Here is a 21,242-nt window from a genome sequence, read left to right on the forward strand (position 1 = left end):
CAGTTCATTTATTATTTCGTTCACAAAGGCAGTGCATCAACTGTGGCCCGTTAATGGATGGGCGGGACGTCAGCGTTGGGATCACATTCAGACAATAACAATGCTTTCACACTTCTCATACAGAGATCCCTGTAAAAGCCTGATTTATACATCTTGGCTGTGCAACCGGTGTCTCGCTGCATAGAGCGGCTGTTATTGGTCACAATAACTAAGACAACCAAGTATAAATCAAGCATAAAAATGGTGCCAACGCTGAGTGTAGATGTCGTCTTAGATCAGTGGTTCTCAACCTGTGGGTCGGTACCCCCCACATAATTTCTTTGGAGGGGCCAAATTGTCAAATAATACAAGACAGAGGCAAACAAATTGAAAATTGCCGATCTACAAGCTCACAACGCCTCGCATTGCGAGGCGTTGTGAGCTTGTAGATCTGCTATTTTCACAATATTTCTCTGTCAAAATGGAGGGGGTCCCCAGTTCAAATATGATTAGTTTTTGGGGGGGTGTCACAGCCTGAAAAGGTTGAGAACCACTTAGTCTTAGATGAGGAAGACCACTCTGAGTGTAGACGTGGTCTCAGATGAGGAAGACCACCCCCTCAGACAGCATGACCTGGTTGTCGTTCTGCATGTGAGCCAGCAGAGCCTCGATCTCCGCCTCCTGGAAGTCGAGGTCCTCCTGGCCCTGGCCCGCGTTCACCAGGGTCACCAGCTCCGACACGGACACAGACTGGGAGCGCTTGGTCTTGAAGGCCTTCAGCAAGGCAGGCTTAAACACCTTCAGCCTGGGTGGAGAGTGGAGACACAATATACATACTTCAAATCAATGGTGGAATAAGTGCTCGGATATTTTACTTAGTAAAAGTATCAATACTGCAATGTAGAAATACTCCATTACGAGTGAAAGTCCTAGTAAAAGTGCAAAAAAAGAGCAGACAGAAAAAAAAATCTTTAACACAATTTTATACAATATAGAGGGGGTCCCTGCTTCATCTCTCTCTCTCAGCTAGGGGGTCCTTGGCCTGAAAACGTTGAAGACCCCTGCTCGATAGCAATGAGTACTATCAGAATATAGTGCTTTAACCTTTAAACAATACACTTTTTTTTTAAACACAAAGATATCACTTACCCCATAACCCCACCTTTAAAGACAATTACAATTACTTTTTAGTGTTTTGTCAATTATTTGGGGGCCTACTTGCAATATCCTCACGGCCCACCAGTGGGCCACAGTCCACAGGTTGAGAAACAGTGCATTATACAGGAACCTACAGTTGTAAGAGGTCAGTATACGTATTAACTTATGGCCTGTACCCTGTAGGGGACAGCATGACTGCATATGTGTAAAGGCTAATGTAGACCTTTGATAATCCATTTCATGTCACTGTAAGTCAAGGGAAATGCTTGTTCATTTGGATTGAGCTTTTTTAAACTAGATTAGAGTCTCCATTTCATGCATTTTTATGGGATAATTTCATAGCCCCCTCCACAGCAAATCACATTACAAGAGAAATGTTTCACAAAACACATCGTTCCTTCAATGTTAAACACTCAATGTTAATGTTCTTCCTGAGGAGAGACCTCATCCATCTGTATCAGTGTGACAATAATGCTCTGATCAGTTCAACAGATTTAGCATCCCTTCGTATTAAAAAAGCAAGACACAATTTCCATCCCCCATGTAAAGAGTATTTGAGTACCTAAAATGGTAAACGGTGTATTTACATAGCGCTTTTATCCAAAGCGCTATACATAGATTGTGCGTTACATTCACCCATTCACACACACATTCATACACCGATGGAGGAGGAAACCATGCAAGGCACCAACCTGTTCATCAGGAACACTTAGGGGTTCAGTGTCTTGCTCAAGGACATTTCTACACTAACTCTGGGGGAGCCCGGGATTGAACTGGGAACCTTACGGTTGCCATTTGGACACTCTACCCCTGAGCCACTGCCGCCCCACCTTTAGAAGCGGTATATAAATCTGACATATTATTATTAAGACTAATGCCTAAGTATGCTCCATCACACAATGGTGTTGCACACTGAAAATAGCTGACCTAAGCTCATGTGAGCTTATAGGTCGGATATTTTTGGCATGCGACGTCATTGTGCGACTAAGTGTGAATAGAGGCTCAACTAAAATCCTCTTGGCTTAGCTTTTCCACCATCATATCTGATGCCATGCAGTCTTTCATCCTCTTCTCATAATTCCTGTCTAAGTCTAAATCTAAAATAAAAACTTCTCATGCACTCAAAACTAACTCAAACTAAACTGAAAAACCAAATAAAAACGAATGAATATTTAAAAACCATAACGACTGTGGCCCATACATACCTGTCTTGGCTGATGCCGTCCGTCTCCTTCCTTCTTCCCTTCTGAGAGATAGGTTTGGGTCTAAGACTGCGCTGGGCTACAAAGACACACAAAACACATAGGGAATGAAAGAGCAGATATCAGCACCTCCATACATACAGCAGACACAATGGGCCTCATTTATCAACGCGGTGTAGACCAAATAATGGGCGTACGGCGACTTTTTTGCAACTTTCTGCATTTATCAATACATCCTGACTTTTAGCGTACCGCACGCTCAGATCTCACGACAGGTCCAAGGCAGTTGTTGACTTTGGCTACACCCGTTAGTTCCATCCTAGACCTGCGGAGCAACATTGTCTGACCGTCTGACAGGCATCTGGAACCATGTATCCACTCCAAAATGTATATCTAACACACTCATAAATAATCCATGTGAAAATATAACATTTTATAAACTAATTTAAACAAACTGCTTTAACAGTCATTCAGATAAGATTGCAGATCTGGCTGCATTGGTCATTTGAAAACAGCAGCTCTACAAGCTCACAACGCCTAGTGTTGCGATGGGAACTTGTAGATCGGCCATTTTTCGGGAAAGAGTGAAAACAGGAGGGGGCCTATATACAGTACTTCGTCAACTAAGTACTGTCTATAGGGTTTAAAGGAACAACATCCACTCACTCACTGGCGCTTGAACAAAAACAAATTTCATCCTCTGATTAACACCTCTAAACCTGTGATGACACAATGAAACTCATTCTGATTTAAGTGCTTTAGAATAGTGATAACCAAACTTTTAGCTCAAGACCCAAAAGAGAAATTAGACTTTTGCCCGGGACCCAAACTAGTGAAAATAGCAGATCTACAAGCTCACAACACGTCACTGTGAGCTTGTAGATCTGCTATTTTCACTACTTCTTAAACTTTGTATTTATGGAAATTGTTTTATTTTATTTATGAAACACTTTTGAAAAATATTGGAAATGTTCTGATTAAAATTCGTTTTTTTTAAATCTTTTGAAATACATTTTAAATGTAGGAAATGAAACCAAAAAAAAAGGGGATATTTACTTGTGACCAACAAAACTGGTCGGGACCCAAACATGGGTCCCATTTAAGAAAACCTACCATTGGCGTCATCTCCGGTGAAGGCATAGGGGTCGTCTCCCGTGTCCTTCTCAACGTCGTCATCTTTGTTCTCTTGAGTCCGTTTCCTAGACTCAGCGAGGTCACAGAGCAGATCTGGTTCACTCACAACACCAGACATTTATGATGGCGTCGCTTACCGACAAGAACCAATCTTAGAGTAGTTCACCAAAAGAATAACTTATTTTCTATCAATTACACCCCCCATGAAGCCTTGAATTCATGGATTTATTTTGTCTTTGTCGCATTCCTGAGACAACTCAATTGAGTCTCCTGCATGGGGTGTGTATAATTGATAGGGTGAACTACTCCTTTAAAGCTCTGTCAGCAAGCCACATGACTGATAATAGGTAGTTATCCCTATTCTGGGCATGTCATAATAGCAACATTCAGCAAACCTAGAACCGAAGAAATACAAATAAATTGTGCTTAAATACTTGCTAACATTCAATAAAAACAGAACATTCTGCAAAATGTGTATCATCCATCAAGGCACCGCCAAAATACATTTTAGTCAACTAAATCAAATGTAGATTTAGTCGACTATAATCTTATGATATGACTAGAACGGAATCAAAATTTGCTGTCAAAATCAACACTAGGCCCACCTCAGACTCCTCTGGCTGCCGCTGTCCTGACTCTGGCTCATCTGACTCTGATCCATCTGGCTCTGGCTCTGACTGACATCCATGTCCTCCTCGTCGTCATCTACAACTTTACGTTTCTTTGTCTTTTCAAGGATCTGAAAACAATCATTAGGACATTTGTGTTTGATAATAAAATTCACACACACAAAATTATTTTGGGCAACTTTGTTTTCTCACTCACTTTTCTCAATAAGTGTACGCAGGGTATCTGCACGTTTCTAAATTTGATGACTTTTAAGATCCTTTTAACACCAAATTGGGCAAGTTGGCAAAATATTACGTAAAAAAGAGAGGCAAAGATTGTGAAAATAGACGATCTACAAGCTCACAACGCCTCGCAGTGCGTGGACCGAGTCAAACTAAATGTAATGCCTACAATTCCAAGAGCTTGTCAGGGTGGGGGGTCCCCAGTTCAAATATAATCATTTTGGGGTGGGGGACCACTGTCCCCCAATTCCTGTCATGACATGCAGCCTTCACCAAACATGGAGAGACAGCAGAGCCCAGATCAAAATGTGCAAAATATTCACACAAACATTCACAACAATGTGTAAAAGATTAAAAATATTCAAGATGAATACTTCTTGGCCATACTGGCAGTGTGCATGAGGCAGTGTGTCTTTAATCTGTCCAGTGATTTGCAAGAAGTCAGTGCAGACCAACACACAGATGAAGCCGCAGACACACAGACGAACCCTCCTCTTGTCCACTAAAAGCAGTGGTTCCCATACTTCGTCCCCCCCCCGGGACCAAAACTAGTGAAAATATCCGATCTGCAAGCTCACAACGCGGCGCGACTCGTTATGAGCTTGTAGATCGGCTATTTGTTTTGATGGAATTTCTTTGATTTTTAGCGGTGCCAACCGCTCTACACTTGACTTTGTCCGTCCGTATGTCCGTTTGTCCGTTTGAGCACGGGCTTTAAACAGCTATAACTCCAGTTCGCAGCATGCCAGCAAGTCCAAATTTGGTATGTGGACTTAGACCACCAATAGGGATGAGCATTGACTGCTGAAGCCCCGCCCCGCCCTATCATAGCGCCACCAGGAGGCCACTGCCTTTAAACAGCTATAACTCCAGTTTGCAGCATGCCACCAAGTCCAAATTTGGTATGTGGACTTACACCACCAATAGGGATGAGCATTAATTGCTGAAGCCCCGCCCGCCCTATTATAGCGCCACCAGGAGGCCCCGCCCCAAAGGCACCGCTTCCTTCACACAGGGTGTGATTTTTTAAATGAATTGAACTTTTTCTGAAAAATCATTGAGTTTGTTTTTAATTCATGAAGATTTTAGATTTGTTTGTCCAAAACTGTTACTTTCAGGATTCATATTCAAATGTAACACGTCTACAAGCTCAAAGTTACGAGCTTGTGAATCTGCTACTTTTGTGTGACGCTGTAGAATGATCAAGAAGGGCATTATATTTATGGATGGAGATTTGCATGCTCACCTTTTTGAAGTAGGCATACTGCATCAGTTCCAGGGCAGCCTCGGTGTCCTCCAGCTCAATGATCTTACTCATGCGCACCTTGGCAACAGCCGTGGATAAGCGAATCATCGTCTCCAGTGCTCGAGCGGTCACCGGCATAGTCTGAGGGCAGGGAAATACAATCATTGATGCACTGTTATGAGTCCGGAAGCATAAAAACGGTGGCACTAGAGGTGGAACTATAGAGCTGCAACTATTGATTATTTTCTTAACGATTATTCTAAATCGATAACTTTTTAGATTAATGGAATAATCAAATAATCAAAAATGGCAGATCTACAACGCTTATAGATCTGCTGTTTTAACAATCTGACTTTTTTTTAATTAACTTTTTGCCTATGAAGACCCAAACTATTGATTGATTTGAATAAATTATCACTTATTTTTTATATTTTATGTTCGATTACGTTGATTAATTAACCCCCTAGGTGCCACTGACCCTTGCTGCATCACAGTTGATCTGCTCGTGGCTGCGTAGCTTGGCGTACTCCTCAGCGATGTGGTCCGATGCGTCCTGACTCAGAACGGGCCTCACCAGCTTGGCCACGTGGATGTACTTCCTAATGAACTCCATGGTCACCATCTTCTCTCTGCACCACACAGCATGGCATGAAAACGTCAGCCAGGGAAACCCGTTTTGCATTGGTATACATTAACATTTGCGGTGCCTGTAGTGCGTGGAGTATACCTTTTCCTGCGGTGTCCGTGCAGAATGCTATCCTTCTTCTCGTAGATCTGCAGCTCCTGCTCCGAGGCCTCCGTGATGTTCGGGTCCTCGGTGGCAAATATGTCCACATTACTGCCCAGGGGCATCGCTAACGGTACAGAAAACAACAAATATGTCCACATTACTGCCCAGGGGCATCGCTAACGGTACAGAAAACAACAAATATGTCCACATTACTGCCCAGAGGCATCGCTAACAACATAGAAAACAACAAATATGTCCACATTACTGCCCAGGGGCATCACTAACGGTACAGAAAACAACAAATATGTCCACATTACTGCCCAGGGGCATCGCTAACAACATAGAAAACAACAAATATGTCCACATTACTGCCCAGGGGCATCGCTAACAACATAGAAAACAACAAATATGTCCACATTACTGCCCAGGGGCATCGCTAACAACATAGAAAACAACAAATATGTCCACATTACTGCCCAGGGGCATCGCTAACGGTACAGAAAACAACAAATATGTCCACATTACTGCCCAGAGGCATCGCTAACGGTACAGAAAACAACAAATATGTCCACATTACTGCCCAGAGGCATCGCTAACGACACAGAGAACAACAAATATGTCCACATTGCTGCCCAGAGGCATCGCTAACGACACAGAGAACAACGGCAGTTAAACCACATTCTGATCTGAGGCAAACACGGAGCGGAAATAGCAGATCGACTATTTTTGTCAGAGGCCTCCCCTCACACAGTTAAAACAAGTGTTTTGTGGCTGCCTTATGCCTTACGTGAGGCATAAGGCCAATGAGATTCGGTGTAAAGTGGAAAAAGGAGCAGACATAGTATAGACTCCGGGCATAGCGACGTAACATGGTCGCCACGCCCTTAAATCGTGCCACTTCCGCCGCCATCTTGAGGGAGTAGATTGACAGCTGCCACAAGTGTAGAGTAGTGTAGTGTAGTCTGTAGTCCTGTGTTTGTTGTCCAGCAAGTAGACGGTGTACATTATTATCTATCTCTAACTTGTCTGTTGCTCTAATTTAGCAATGGTACGACAGTGCTGCATTATCGGATGCAATGCCAAGGTTTCAGACGTTAAATTAAAAAAGTTAAATTGCACACATTTCCAACCTGGAGGAAAAGCTGTTGGAGATCAGATGTCGGAGATATCAAAGAAACGGCTTGGCATGGGTATCTTAAATACAAATGGGTATCTTACATACAATGAGATTGAGCTAACAGCTAAATTGTGTTTCTCTATGTGTCCAGTCTGAGAAACGTAGTCTAACGTGGGTCTAACGTGGGTGGCTCACGGTCACGGTGGCTGAGTAAACAGCTGTCTGTCTGTCAGCAAGTGTTCAGACGTCGGAGATATCAAATAAATGTAGTATGGCTTGGGTGTCAGCTGACGAAATAACATAACCTTCAACAACATTCCCAAACACATATAAGCTCAAACGAGCATGACAGCACACAATCAAACATATAAACATCTGTTGGAGGCGAGGTTAGGATCAGCATCAGCGTTGCCATGTCGGCTTATTATAAGCGACTTTGGGCTTCTTTTTATGTGAAGTTGCTTGTAAAATTAGTAGTTTTGTATGGCTTATTTATAAAGTGTACTTGCTTATTTAGGCTTATTTAGGTGCTTGCTTATTTAGGCTTTTTTTTTTAAAACAAAAAAAATTAAACCAGTGGTTCTCAAATCTTTTCATGAAAATGTTTTGTGCCAGGGAGCATTTGTGTTGTTAGAATGTTTTAAAAAATATTCCAAATGTTCTTTATTTTATTGCAAGAGTTTTTTTTAATAACCTATGTACAAGCTCACGTGAGCTTGTAGATCGGCTATTTTCAAAATTTCAAGTAGTCGATGTATCTAAGCCACTTCTTTTGGGCTTGTTTTCATAGACCTGGTTGCTTATTTCTCTCGCAAAATATGGCAACACTGATCGCAGGTAGCGTGCCTTTGCGTCTGCATTCAGCTTCTCTCTGTATGGTAACTCTCTGTCATGCATTGCCAGGTCCATCTTCTGTCCTTTACCAATAAATTCGCTGTAGTTCAGGACACGTCGTGACTCGTGGGTAACTGTCAATGTTGTTGATACTAGCTGTTGTTATGGAGCTCCCTTAATATGGCCACCGTAACTACTTCAGCCTAAGCTTGGCCACGCCTTTTGCCCGGAGTCTATAGTGCCCTGGGGGACTCCGGTCCAAGTAGGGTTAAAGCAAAATGAAGTCAGGATAATAGCTGCTTAGCTGTGACACCAACATCATTGTGATTGTTGAAAGGTGCCATAACATTTACACACACACACACACCAAAAACAGCAGATATACAAGCTCATAGCGCGGCACTCATACAGTCAGTCACCTGTTCCCTCCTGCTCTCCGGGCGTGCGGTAGCGGTGCATACGCAGCACGTGCTCAGAGATCTCCTTGTCGCTCTGCGCGTCCATCTGGTCCAGGACGATGAACAGCAGGTCGAAGCGAGACAACAGAGAGTCCTGCAGCCCGATGTTCTCCATGGGAGTCTTGTACTGGTCATACTGGGATATGGAAAGAGACCAGAGGCCAGTCCATTATCCTTCTAGAGCAGAGGGTTTCAAACTGTGGGTCGTGACCCATACAGTAAGTGGGGACACAGCAGGAGGGGGACAGGTGGGTTTGTTTTGGTCACGAGATGACCAAAAGAAAATGCATTCCTATTTTTTCAGTGGGCATACAGGCTATCGCAGGGGGAAGGGTGGCTTCAGAGGTGCACTCCCCCACACTTCCAAAATTAGCACTACAACACTGCTCATAGTGCGGCACCGAGTTTTTCACTGACGAAAATTAAATAAAAACGAAATAAAAACTAAGCTATGATGACTAAAACTAAGACTAAATGTATCGACAATTTCATCAAAGCTAGACTATAATGTTAGAGAGAGACTAGTGGAGAAGAGATCCAGTAGAACTAAAAGACAAGTCATTTTATGTTTTGTTCGCTCGGGTGTTGCGCTCTGAAAATAGCCGATATACAAGCTCACAACGCGTCGCGCTGCGACGCATTATGAGCTTGTAGATCTGCTATTTTCAGCATGCAACAGAGTGTAAAATCAGCCATTATGACGCCATCAAGGCACCGCCAAAATACATTTTAGTCGACTAAATCAACTGTAGATTTAGTGAACTATAATCTTATGATATTTAGTCGACTAAAACTAGACAAAAACTAAAACGTTTGAATAAAATATGACTAAAACTAAATGGAATTTGATTCAAAAGACTATGACTAAAACTGAATCAAAATGTTAGATTGACGAGAGACTAGTGGAGAAGAGATCCAGTAGAACTTAAAGACAAGTCATTTTATGTTTGTTTGTGCTCTGAAAATAGCCGATCTACAAGCTCACAACGCGTCGCGCTGCGACGCGTTGTGAGCTTGTAGATCGGCTATTTTCGGCATGCAACCAAGTGTAAAATCATACATTACGACGCCATCAAGGCACCGCCAACATACATTTTAGTCGACTAAATCAACTGTAGATTTAGTCGACTATAATCTTATGATATTTAGTCCACTAAAACTAGACAAAAACTAAAACATTTCAGATGACTAAAATATGACTAAAATGACATAAAAATATGCTGTCAAAATCAACACTGTCTCACCCTGCCGTACACGGGGTTGGCGGCGGCCAGCACGCTGCAGCGGGCGTTGAGGCGGGCCTGGATGCCCGCCTTACAGATGGTGACGCGGCCCTGCTCCATCACCTCGTGGATGGCCGTGCGGTCCATGTCCGACATCTTGTCGAACTCGTCGATGCACACCACGCCGCGGTCCGCCAGCACCATGGCCCCGGCCTCCAGACGTCTCTCGCCTGAGGGTAGGGGGGGAGGTGGTGTAAAGTAACTAAGTACATTTACTTAAGTACTGTACTTGAGGTATTTTTACTTTACTGGAATAACATTTCCAGTTTTCAGTACTTTTACTCCACTACATCTCAGAGGCAAATATTGTACTTTTTTTACTCCTCTACAATTATTTGAAAACTTTAGTTACTTTGTAGAATTTGATTATTATTACAAAACATACATTAACCACTTCAGCTCTATATGCATTTTGGGCCATTTGAAAATAGCCGATCTACAAGCTTGCATCGCGACGCATTGCTTGTAGATCTGCCATTTTCAAAAGATTATATTTTTGAAAACTTGTGAAATGGGACCTTCTGCATAATGAGTACTCTACTTTTGGTACTTTAAGAACATTTTGATGCCAATACTTTTGTACTTTTACTAAAGTGAATTTTGAATTATAGACTTTTACTTACTAAGTAAAAAATATATTTTCTCCATTTTTTTCCTCTACTGAACCATACAGGGGCTGAACAGGTTCCATGTACAACAATGGTTCAACATACTGTATATAGCGCCTCATATACCACCCAAAACAACCACTGAAGAACCACCGTTTACCGGTTTCCGTGTCCGTGGTGACGGCAGCGGTCAGACCCACGCCGGACGAGCCTCGCCCGGTGGTCGGTATGGCCCTGGGAGCCGTGAACAGGACGTAGCGCAGCAGCTGGGATTTGGCCGTAGACGGATCGCCTGCACCGCGAGAGAGAGAGACAACACTTTAAAACATTAAGACCTGAGGAGATCCTTAAAAATGTTTTCTAAATCCTAACAGTTTTTTGAGAAAAAACAAACAAAAAAAACAAACAAAATTTCTCAAAAATAGCAGATCTACAAGCTCATAGCGCGGCACTCGGTGCCGCGCTATGAGCTTGTATATCTGCTATTTTTGAATAGGCAAATAAATCTAAAGTGACACAGATGCGTTCCAGGTTAAAACATACATGGGCAACTGGCGGCCCGGGGGCCACATGCAGCCCCCCACCTTCACTTAATGCGGCCCACAGGTTAATATCTGAATACTGATTTATTATTGATTTCAGTTACAATTCCAAACATGCAAACATGACCCGCTTTGATTACTTAAGTTTATAAAAGTAGCTTAATGACTAGTATTAAAATGTTATTGTCTTTTTTTTATGTCCAATGTATTTGTATTTAAGTTCATAAAGTTAACATAAGTATAACTACATGCATTTGAAAGGAATTAAAAATGTTGCTTTTCAGGACTTCAACAATAACAAATCTGGATTCCAATTAAAAAATAGCAGATCTACAAGCTCAAAACGCGTCGCGTTTTGAGCTTGTAGATCTGCTATTTTTGCTACTTTTGTGTGACATAGAATGGCGAAGTACAGCATTCATTTACGAAAAAAGTTAAAATACGGAGATAAGAGGGGTCTGCCCGACAGTATATACATTGTGGCCCTCTGGAGTGAGTGTGGAAATATAGTGGCCCTCTCCATCATCAAAGTTGCATCACCCCTGCTTTAAAACATGAGTCTTCAACAGGGAGTCCAGGACCCCTAAGAGGTCCTCAGAGTCACTACAGGGGGGGTCCGTCAAATCTTTGTGTGGTGGTGGGTAACATTATCCTAAAATAGCAGATCTACAACCTCACAACGCCTCGCGCTGCAAGGCGTTGTGAGGTTGTAGATCGGCTATTTTTTCGGAGAGTTGGTGTAGTAGAGGGGAAAAAGAGCAGACCAAGTACAGAGCCAACAGTCAAGTTGACTAAATAATGAGGTTTTAAAGGTTAGCGATCTGAAAATACACATCAACATGAATCCAGCCATCTATGAAATTGTTTAATAATTAACACAATTTTATACAATAAGTAGTGGGGGGGTCGCTGCTTCATCCCCCTCTCAGCTAGGGGGTCCTTGGCCCTCATTTTAGTCATAGTCTTTTGAATACTATTACATTTAGTCACGTTTTAGTCATCTTAAATCTCATAATATTATAACTAAAATTAGAACTGAAACATTTCAGTCAACAAAATCTACAGTTGATTTAGTCGACTAAAGTTTATGTTGGCTGGCCGCGATGGCGTAATGTTGGATTTATACTTAGCTGTGTGCCAAAAATAGCCGATCTATAAGCGTACGCGCTGTGAGCTTATAGATCGCCTATTTTCACGCAGTCAAGCATGACTCGTCTTAGTTCTACTGGATCTCTGGTCTAGTTTTTATTTGTTAATGGAATTGTCAATATATTTAGTCATAGTGTTTGTCATCATAGCTTAGTAGTCATTTAGTTTTCGTTTAGATTTAGTCGGTTAAATTAACCCTGAACGATAACCCTGGGTTGCTGTAGCGGTGTCAAAAAAAAGGAAAGCTAAATGGACCAAATGGTCAGCTCTGGAGCACAGGGATGCTCTGTTCTAGGTCACTGACCTATCAGCAGAAGGTTGATGTCTCCTCGGATGCGTGAGCCGTTCTCCAGGGTGGTCTCGTTGCCCCCCAGCAGGAGACACAGGATGGCCTTCTTGATGTACTCGTGGCCGTGGATGCTAGGCGCCAGGGAGCGGCTGAGGTTCTCAAACACGTCCTCGAGGACAAACGACATAAATAATGCACATCAACAGTGTTCAGACACTGAGCCAGTAGTTGTGACACTTTTTTTTAGTAGCAGGTTTACTGCACAAATCCTCTGAACATTGTTGGAAACATTGTGCTTTAAATTTAGTTTACATCATTTTGAAAGGTTTCATGGAATGGCTTGACAACCAGTGGTGTAAAGTAACTAAGTACATGTACTCAAGTACTGTACTTAAGTACAATTTTGAGGCCCGAATTTCTAGTTGTTTACAAATCAAACCTGCGTAAGTGTTTCAGATTGATTTCCCAGTATTATCATAAGCATAAGTTACCTACTTTGTTATGGACTTTACAGTACTTTTTTATCTTGTTGATGTCATCAGCAGAAAACGTTGGCACAACTTCCTTGCTCATTAGTTTGATGTTATTGGTCAGCAGAATGGTCCTACAAACACACACACGACAAACTGAAGATGGGAATCCTCATGTAAAGCTAACATTTGAAAATGACACAGAACAAACGTATACTGTACAATGACAACTGGAACCAGATTTACAGAACTCAACCGATGTCACTGAACACATTGTCATGTGATCAGAGAAATGGATATTCTCAGTTGTACAACATTACATTACAGTCATTTAGCAGACACTTTTATCCAAAGCGACTTACAATAAGTGCATTCAAAATAGTTAGGGAACTAAACTACTAATCACCAGAAGCAGTAAGTGCATTCTCTTCTAAAACAAGCAACTAAGAGTATACCTAGCGCTAAGGTAAAAGTGCAATATATCAGCTACCTACTTTCTTAACATACGAGACAAATAGGAAAATCAAATGAGCACGAGCTAAAACAAATAAATGTATCGACTAAACAAGATCCAATAAGACAATAAAACAAGAGTTTGTACAACTATTAGTTAACAACAAGTAGGCAAGGCGAAGAGGAACAACAGTGTTAATAATTTTATGCTCCAAATATGATTGGGTTTGGCTTTGTTCCAGCACATTGAGACAGATAGATGCCAGTGATTAAATAATCAACGTAAACATAGAAAGTATTATTAGATATGATTTACATCTGAAATTTTTAATTATTTGCTTAGGAATCCGACAAAAAACTAAAACAAATATCCATGAATTCAAGTCTCCATTGAGTGACAAATTTATTTTGGGGTGAACTATCCCTTTAATGCTCAGGGCTTGTTACTGGGTAGAACTGGGTCCTGACCTGAAGGTGCCGTTGGTGAAGCCGCCCTGTTTGGCGGGCAGACAGCGGTACACGCCCACCAGCTGGACGCGGTCCCCCGGCTTCACCTTGTCCACCAGGTCGTCGTTGACGATGATGTCCACCGAGCGAGGCAGCTGTCCGGCGGGGGCCTTCTCTGGCATCTCCTGCACCGTCAGGGTCTGGTGGTCCTTGTACGTACACAGACCAAACTCTGTCTCCAGAGGGTTGTTCTCCTCGTCCTAACAGATGCATGGCACAATAAATCCGGAGGGTTATATTACACACACTCTCACACGCAGTGGCGTGCACAGACATTTTGAGGGGCAGGTGCTCAAGTAAATTATACTTTTTTTGTTGACTTGGTGTGCTCTTTTTTCCCTCTACACCTATACCTCTTTGCCAAAAAATAGCAGATCTACAAGCCCACAACGCCTCGCAGCGTGAGGCGTTGTGGGCTTGTAGATCTGCTATTTTTGGCTAAAGTTCTCCTCAGAAAAGGGATGCTAGGTTTCGAGTGGTTTTGGTAAAAAGAAAAATCATATCACATAAAGATTTGGCTGAGCCCCTATAGTAACTCTGAGCCTATAGTAACTCTGAGGACCCCCTAGGGGTACCCGGACCCCCTGTTGAAGACCCCTGCTGTGGGCACTTCTGGTCAAGAGGGCAAAGGGCAGGTGCGTGGAAACCTCATATGTCCAAAAAACTAAACAATGGTCAGTGGTGTACAGTAACTAAGTACATGTACACAAGCACAATTTTGAGGTCTTTTTTTATTTTACTGGAGTATTTCCAATTTTCAGTACTTTTACTTCTACTCCACTACATCTCAGAGGTAAATATTGTACTTTTACTACACTACTATTATTTCAAAAATGTGGTTACTAGTTACTTTGTAGATTTGAATTATTACAAAACCACTTCAGCTCTATATACATTTGGCCATTTGAAAATAGCCGATCTACAAGCTCACGCATTGTGAGCTTGTAGATCGGCTATTTTCTAAAGATTTTAAAACTGAAAACTTTGTGAAATGGGAGAGTCTGCATAATGAGTCCTTTCTACTTTCGGTACTTCAAGTACGGGTTTCAAGCTTGTAGATCTGCTACTTTTGATGCTTTTGTGTGACGCTGTAGTACGATGAAGTAGGACGTTCATTTACAACAAAATACACAAAAAGGTTAAAATATGGAGGTAAGAGGTTTCTGCCCGACAGAAACGATATAGACGTTGGGGTTCACGTGGTTACATGAACAGAAAGGATTGTACTGTACAGACAGTCCAGTAACTACCCTGGTAGGATATATGGAGCTGGAGGGGAAGGCATCCAGTGAGGTGAGGTCAGTGTATTTCCTCTCCAGGCTCTTCTTGGTGGCAGGACAGTAGTGGACACTCCTCATGATCTTTGGTCTGACCAATGAGCCTTCAAAAAGAGCACGCACACACACACACACACACACACACACACACACACACACACACACACACACACACACACACACACACACACACACACACACACACACACACACACACACACACACACACACACACACACACACACACACCAGTGGTGGAAAGCAACTAAAGTAGCCTACATGTACTGAAGGACTGTACTTCAGTAGCCTTTAAAAGAGCACACAACACTTAGTGATAAACAAACTGAGGTATAGTGAGAGGCAGGTCGCTGGAAATGTACTCAATTTAAACACTTAAGACCTATATCTCTGCTGTCGGGCAGAAAACAGCCAACTCCAAAATGTCAATTTTTCAGAAAAAAAAAAAAGAAAAAAAAAGTGGAGTTAGGAGGTTTTGTTCATCATTGATAAGAACAGCTGAATGGACCTCCAAGCTCACAATGAGGTCGGAGGTCAAACGTGGGTGGAGCTTGGAGTCAGCAAAACCAACTGACTCCACCCCTCTTTGGTGGAGGTTTAGCAGAAAGTTTGAGGATCCAATGGAGTTCGCTGGTTTCTGCCAGACAGCCACGAATACTGAATCATAGATACATTGTGAAAATCTGTAGATCTGCTATTTTGGTAAAACATTTTTTGACATTTTCTATAGGATCTGCATCGACTGTACATCGGTATCAGCCGATACTCACCTTGTTGACCTGCCAAATACAGACCTTCTGTATTTTGATGACCTTCACCGGTGCCAGTGAATGGCCAATGTTTATCTGTTGTTTCATAAATCTATACGATTGAATCTGTGCTCATTAAAAGAGACTGTGATTAAAATGTTATTTTTATAACAAAGATTTATTTGTTTCGCAATTGCCGATACATCTGTATCCCAATTGTGATTTTAAACATCCGAATTGGCCCTGAAGTCCCCATTGGGTAGGCCACATATCTAAACTTTCACCTACAGTATAATAACATGCTGCAGTTTAATGTGGTTAAAGAGATAAGAGCAAAACAATATGAGCCAAGACAAGAAAAGTACTTTAGTAGCCTACATTTGGTGACGATGCCTTCCAAACAGACCAGGTTTCCGAGGGAGCGGGCGGCCAGGGATCGAGGGCTCACGTGTCTGGTGCCGAAGCTTCCCTCGAAGCCCACGTGGAACTCCTCAAACTGCTTCCCGTACGTGGCATCGATGGAAGACACCAGGTCCTTTAAGGCCCTTTGGAACGCGATGACTTCGCTGAACGCGTCGCTCAGCAACCTGACAATCAAATCAACAGAAACAGAGATGCTGTAAATATATTCACTCAGATATAGATTTTGTGGTATTCAAAAATGGCATTAGTAGTGTCTGATTTCACGGCATATGTTAAAAAGAAAGAGTTTTTAGTGGGGGGTTCTGTAAAAATAACATTTTAACAACCATTGCCGCAATACACAATTTTGAAAAAACGGACTACCTTTAAAGCATTTTAAAGAAAACAAATACAGCACATAACTCTTTAGCTGTCCACCCTAAAAAGGTCAGTAACATAATTGGTCACCTGGGGGCGCCACATGCCCATGCATACCACATCACTGAGTCCCTACTCTGGTCTTTGGGGACCCCTGCTGTAGTTTTTAAATCCTACCTGGTTGTCCATTGGATAATTCAGCAGGTTTTTCAAAACGTATTGCACTGAATCTGGAAACTGGGAATTTCAAACCTGATTGATGAGATTCTAGCCGATCAGATTGGGATTTACGTGTTGCTTCGGTTTAAAAATACACAAGGTAGAGTCGATCATTTTGATGCCAAAAATTTAGATATTCTTAATCCAAATCACAGAAAGAAATGTGTGGCATGTCATAAAATAGATAATACTATTTGATGTTAAAGCTGGATTATTGATGACAACAAATATAGCTAAGCATTTAATATTCCCTTTAGCAGTGGTGGATAGTTAGTCACCAAGTACATTTACTTGAGTACCGTACTTAAGTACAATTTGAAGATATTTTTACTTTACTGGACCATTTCCAATACTTCTATTCCACTACATCTCAGAGAAAAATTGTGTACTTTTAATCCACTACAATTATTTGAAAACTTTAGTTACTAGTTACTTTGTAGATTTTGATTATTATTACAAAACATACATTAACCACTTTCAGCCCTATATAATTCTGCCAGTTTTAAAATATTTTTAAATGGGACATTTTGCATTATAAGTACTTTAAGTGCATTTTGATACCGCTACTTTTACTCAAGTGAAATTTTGAACACAGGACTTTTACTCGTAACAGGGTATTTCTACATTGTGGTACTGACATTTTGACTTAAGTAAAACCTGTTGAGTACTTCCATCACTGCCCTTTAGTGGTTGAAATATAGGCTCATACTGTATGTACAGTATAGGGACACTGGAAGTAACATTTTTGCATGGCGTAGCTTGCCTTGTGCAAATAGATAGATCTAATTAAAGTCAGATACAGTAGCCTAATCTTTGACATGACCATATAAGGGTTATTATCAAAGGTGTTCAAAATGTGTATCATTTCAGAGCTCTAGATGTGGGTCGGTCCCTGTGTCCCATGTAATTAACAGCTAAAATGACAAGGACTCCAGCTGAATGTGATTAGCATTCACAGCTGGAACAGAACAGTCCCCCCTCATACAGACTGCCCCCCCCCCCCCCCTCATACAGACTGCTCATTATATTGACTTCTCCCCAATTTGGCGAGTTTAATTAAAAGACAATTAAAACACGTCATGATGGGCCTAACACATCTATTAAAAGGGCTGCCTGTGGCATAATGCAACAATCTGACATTATGTTTGCAGGCTTTATGGTCAAATTGTCACTCAAAGAAATGTTTGCTTTACTGGTCTGGAGTATTTTCAATATTTCTACTTCTACTCCACTGCATCCCAGAGGCGAATATTGTGCTTTTACTCCACTACAATTATTTGAAAGAACTTTAGTTACTTTGTAGATTTTGATTATTACTACAAGACATATATTAACCAACCTATATTTGGCTATTTGAAAATATCAGCTCTACAGGCTCACAAGCTTGTAGAGCTGATATTTTCAAAGGATTTTTATACATTTGAAAACGGTGAAATGGCGACATTCTGCATAATGAGTACTTTTGGTACTTTAAGTACATTTTTGATACCAATAGTTTTGTATTTTTACTCAAGTAAATGTTTAATTCCGGACTTTTACTTGTAACAGAGTACATACATAATAGAGTATCGATACTTTTAGACAAGTAAAAAAATGTGAGTACATTTTCCACCACTGAAGACATTACAATGATGTAACTCACGCCTTGGCTCTCTTCTCATTTCTCCTCCTCAGGTCATTGAGGGTTAGGTTTGGGTTAGGGTTAGTAGGTTTAGTTAGGTTAAGGTTAGGGTTAGTAGGTTTAGTTAGGTTAGGTTTAGGTTAGGGCTAGTAGGTTTAGTTAGGTTTAGGTTATAACTCACGCCCTTGCTCTCTTCTCATTTTTCCTCCTCAGGTTGTTGAGGGTTAGGTTCAGGTTAGGGTTAGTAGGTTTAGTTATGGTTAAGTTAGGGTTAGGTTAGGTTATAACTCACGCCTTTGCTCTCTTCTCATTTCTCCTCCTCAGGTTGTTGAGGGTTAGGTTCAGGTTAGGGTTAGTAGGTTTAGTTATGGTTAAGTTAGGGTTAGGTTAGGTTATAACTCACGCCTTTGCTCTCTTCTCATTTCTCCTCCTCAGGTTGTTGAGGGTTAGGGTTAGGTTTGGGTTAGTAGGTTATATGGTTAGGTTATAACTCACGCCCTTGCTCTCTTCTCATTCCTCCGCCTCAGGTCGTTGAGGTTGACAATGAGACGACATCCGTTCTCAGTCACCATGTTCCTCACCTTCTCATGATAAATGCCTTGTTCTTGCTGTAGTTTAAGGGGGGGGGGGGGGCAGGGACAGGGACAGGGGACACCATCATGTTATTTGCATTGTCATAGTAGTATCTTACCTGCAAACATGTTGACGTGAATGTGATTTAAATAGCAGTGGTGTAAAGTAACTAAGTACATTTACTCAAACATCTCAGAGGCAAATATTGTACTTTTACTCCACTACAATTATTTGAAAACTTTAGTTACTTTGTAGATGTAAATGATTACATTATAAAAAATACATTAACCACTTTAGCCCTATTTTATACCTAGGCTATATGAAAATAGCAGATCTACAAGCTCACAACGCATCACATCGCGACTCGTTCTGAGCTTGTAGATCTGCTATTTTTCAAACATTTTAGTACTTTTTCTTTTGGTACTTTAAGTATAATTTTGATGCCAATACTTTTATACTTTTACTCAAGTAACATTTTGGGCACAGGCCTTTTGCATGCAACAGAGTATTTTTTATATTGTGGTATTGCTACTTATACTTAAAGTAAAATATCTAAGTACTTCTTCCACCACTGCTTAATTGTGAATTGACTATTAGTCGTAAATTATGACATTATGCCCATAAATACATCATCATCCAGAAAGTCCAGGTATTCCCTCTGAGCCTCTCTGAGCTCCAAGTCCTCAAAGCCTCCTGCTGCGTCCATGACCTCCAGGTGCACTGATTGGTCTAACCCTCAAGGTGATTACCTATCACCTAATTAGCACTGTGCTTTATACCCTGCTGTCAGTGGTGGGGAAAAGTACCAAGTAAAAACTAAGTTAAAGTATCAATACTGCAATATAGAAAGACTAGTAAAAGTCCGGAAATTCAAAATGTACCTGACTAAAAGTACAAAAGTATTGGTATCAAAATGTACTTCAAAATCATAACTACATGGAGAAAAAGATCATTTCACACACTTGACCTTTAAACCTGTGATATGACCAAAACAGTTGATTCTGATTCTGTATGGTTTTAGTGGACGTTTTGCTTTGTGTCCACTTGAGGGCGCACACGTCACGCTTTGAGGCATACACACGCTACACAGTGTCAGATTGATAGTCCATGGGCCAGACGAGATGTCGGTACCCGAAAGGTGGCAAAGGTTACTTATCATTTTTGAGAAGCTCTATGTCTGTAGATAACATTTTGGTATGGAACCCTTCCTGAGTCACAGCTAAATTGGTGTTATCAGCTGCTGCAGTTACCTTCCCCCATTGAAAAAAGCCATTTTAGATGCAGGTCAGGTGCATATCTTGGTATTGGCTCCTGTTGAGTACATATTTCAATATTTGTCACCATAGTGTTTGGTATCATTTTTAAGGGGACACTTTAAGCTTTCATTCAAGCCCTTTGTATACGTAGGACAAGTACAGTGGTTACTGGAGCTCTTCAAACTTCGACGAAAACATTTTTTACACAATATTTTAATTATAACTATGCTTTAATCATATTTTAATATGATTCATTAACACTTCTTCAGCTCTAGCAGTAATTGTAACCAACCACACACACACACACACACACGCACGCACGCACACGCGCGCGCGCACACACACACACACACACACACACACACACACACACACACACACACACACACACACACACACACACACACACACGGTTTATTTGACAGCTTTGGTTATTTTATCAGAGTGTCAACTGGGTATGTGAAAACCAGTGGTGGAAAAAGTACTTACTTAAGTAAAAGTATCAATACTGCAATATAGAATGACGTCAGACCAGTGACGACTGACGACGGAGAGGCAGTCCGGGGTTACAGCGAAATGTGTGACCTATCGCGGTCTGTGACTCCAAAGGGTGGCTGGCAAAATTCATGCTTTAACTGCGAATAAAGACGAGAATATTATATGTCATTTGAAGACATTAAATGCACACAATACATTTTAGTTGGTGCTTGAGTCATTTATGGTCAAATGTATGGTAAAA

At 41.3% G+C, this 21,242-nt stretch overlaps 1 protein-coding gene across 1 annotated transcript; it reads right to left on the bottom strand.

Moving 5' to 3' along the window:
• Nucleotides 1-576: 576 nt before the first annotated feature.
• On the bottom strand, nt 577-19,953 carry mcm3l (MCM3 minichromosome maintenance deficient 3, like; the record flags this gene model as incomplete). Its single annotated transcript, XM_084067415.1, has 17 exons — nt 577-784; nt 2,343-2,418; nt 3,453-3,538; nt 4,079-4,212; nt 5,571-5,711; nt 6,049-6,199; nt 6,298-6,424; nt 8,671-8,845; nt 9,954-10,162; nt 10,761-10,892; nt 12,596-12,749; nt 13,076-13,184; nt 13,972-14,210; nt 15,261-15,378; nt 16,420-16,641; nt 19,170-19,282; nt 19,876-19,953. The coding sequence occupies 17 exons, from the start codon at nt 19,951-19,953 to the stop codon at nt 577-579; spliced, it is 2,472 nt and encodes an 823-aa protein (XP_083923541.1).
• Between the last annotated feature and the right edge of the window lie 1,289 nt (nt 19,954-21,242).

This window comes from Gymnoscopelus microlampas, assembly GCF_963454915.1.
Source record: "Gymnoscopelus microlampas genome assembly, chromosome: 9".
NCBI classification, from domain to species: Eukaryota; Metazoa; Chordata; class Actinopteri; order Myctophiformes; family Myctophidae; genus Gymnoscopelus; species Gymnoscopelus microlampas.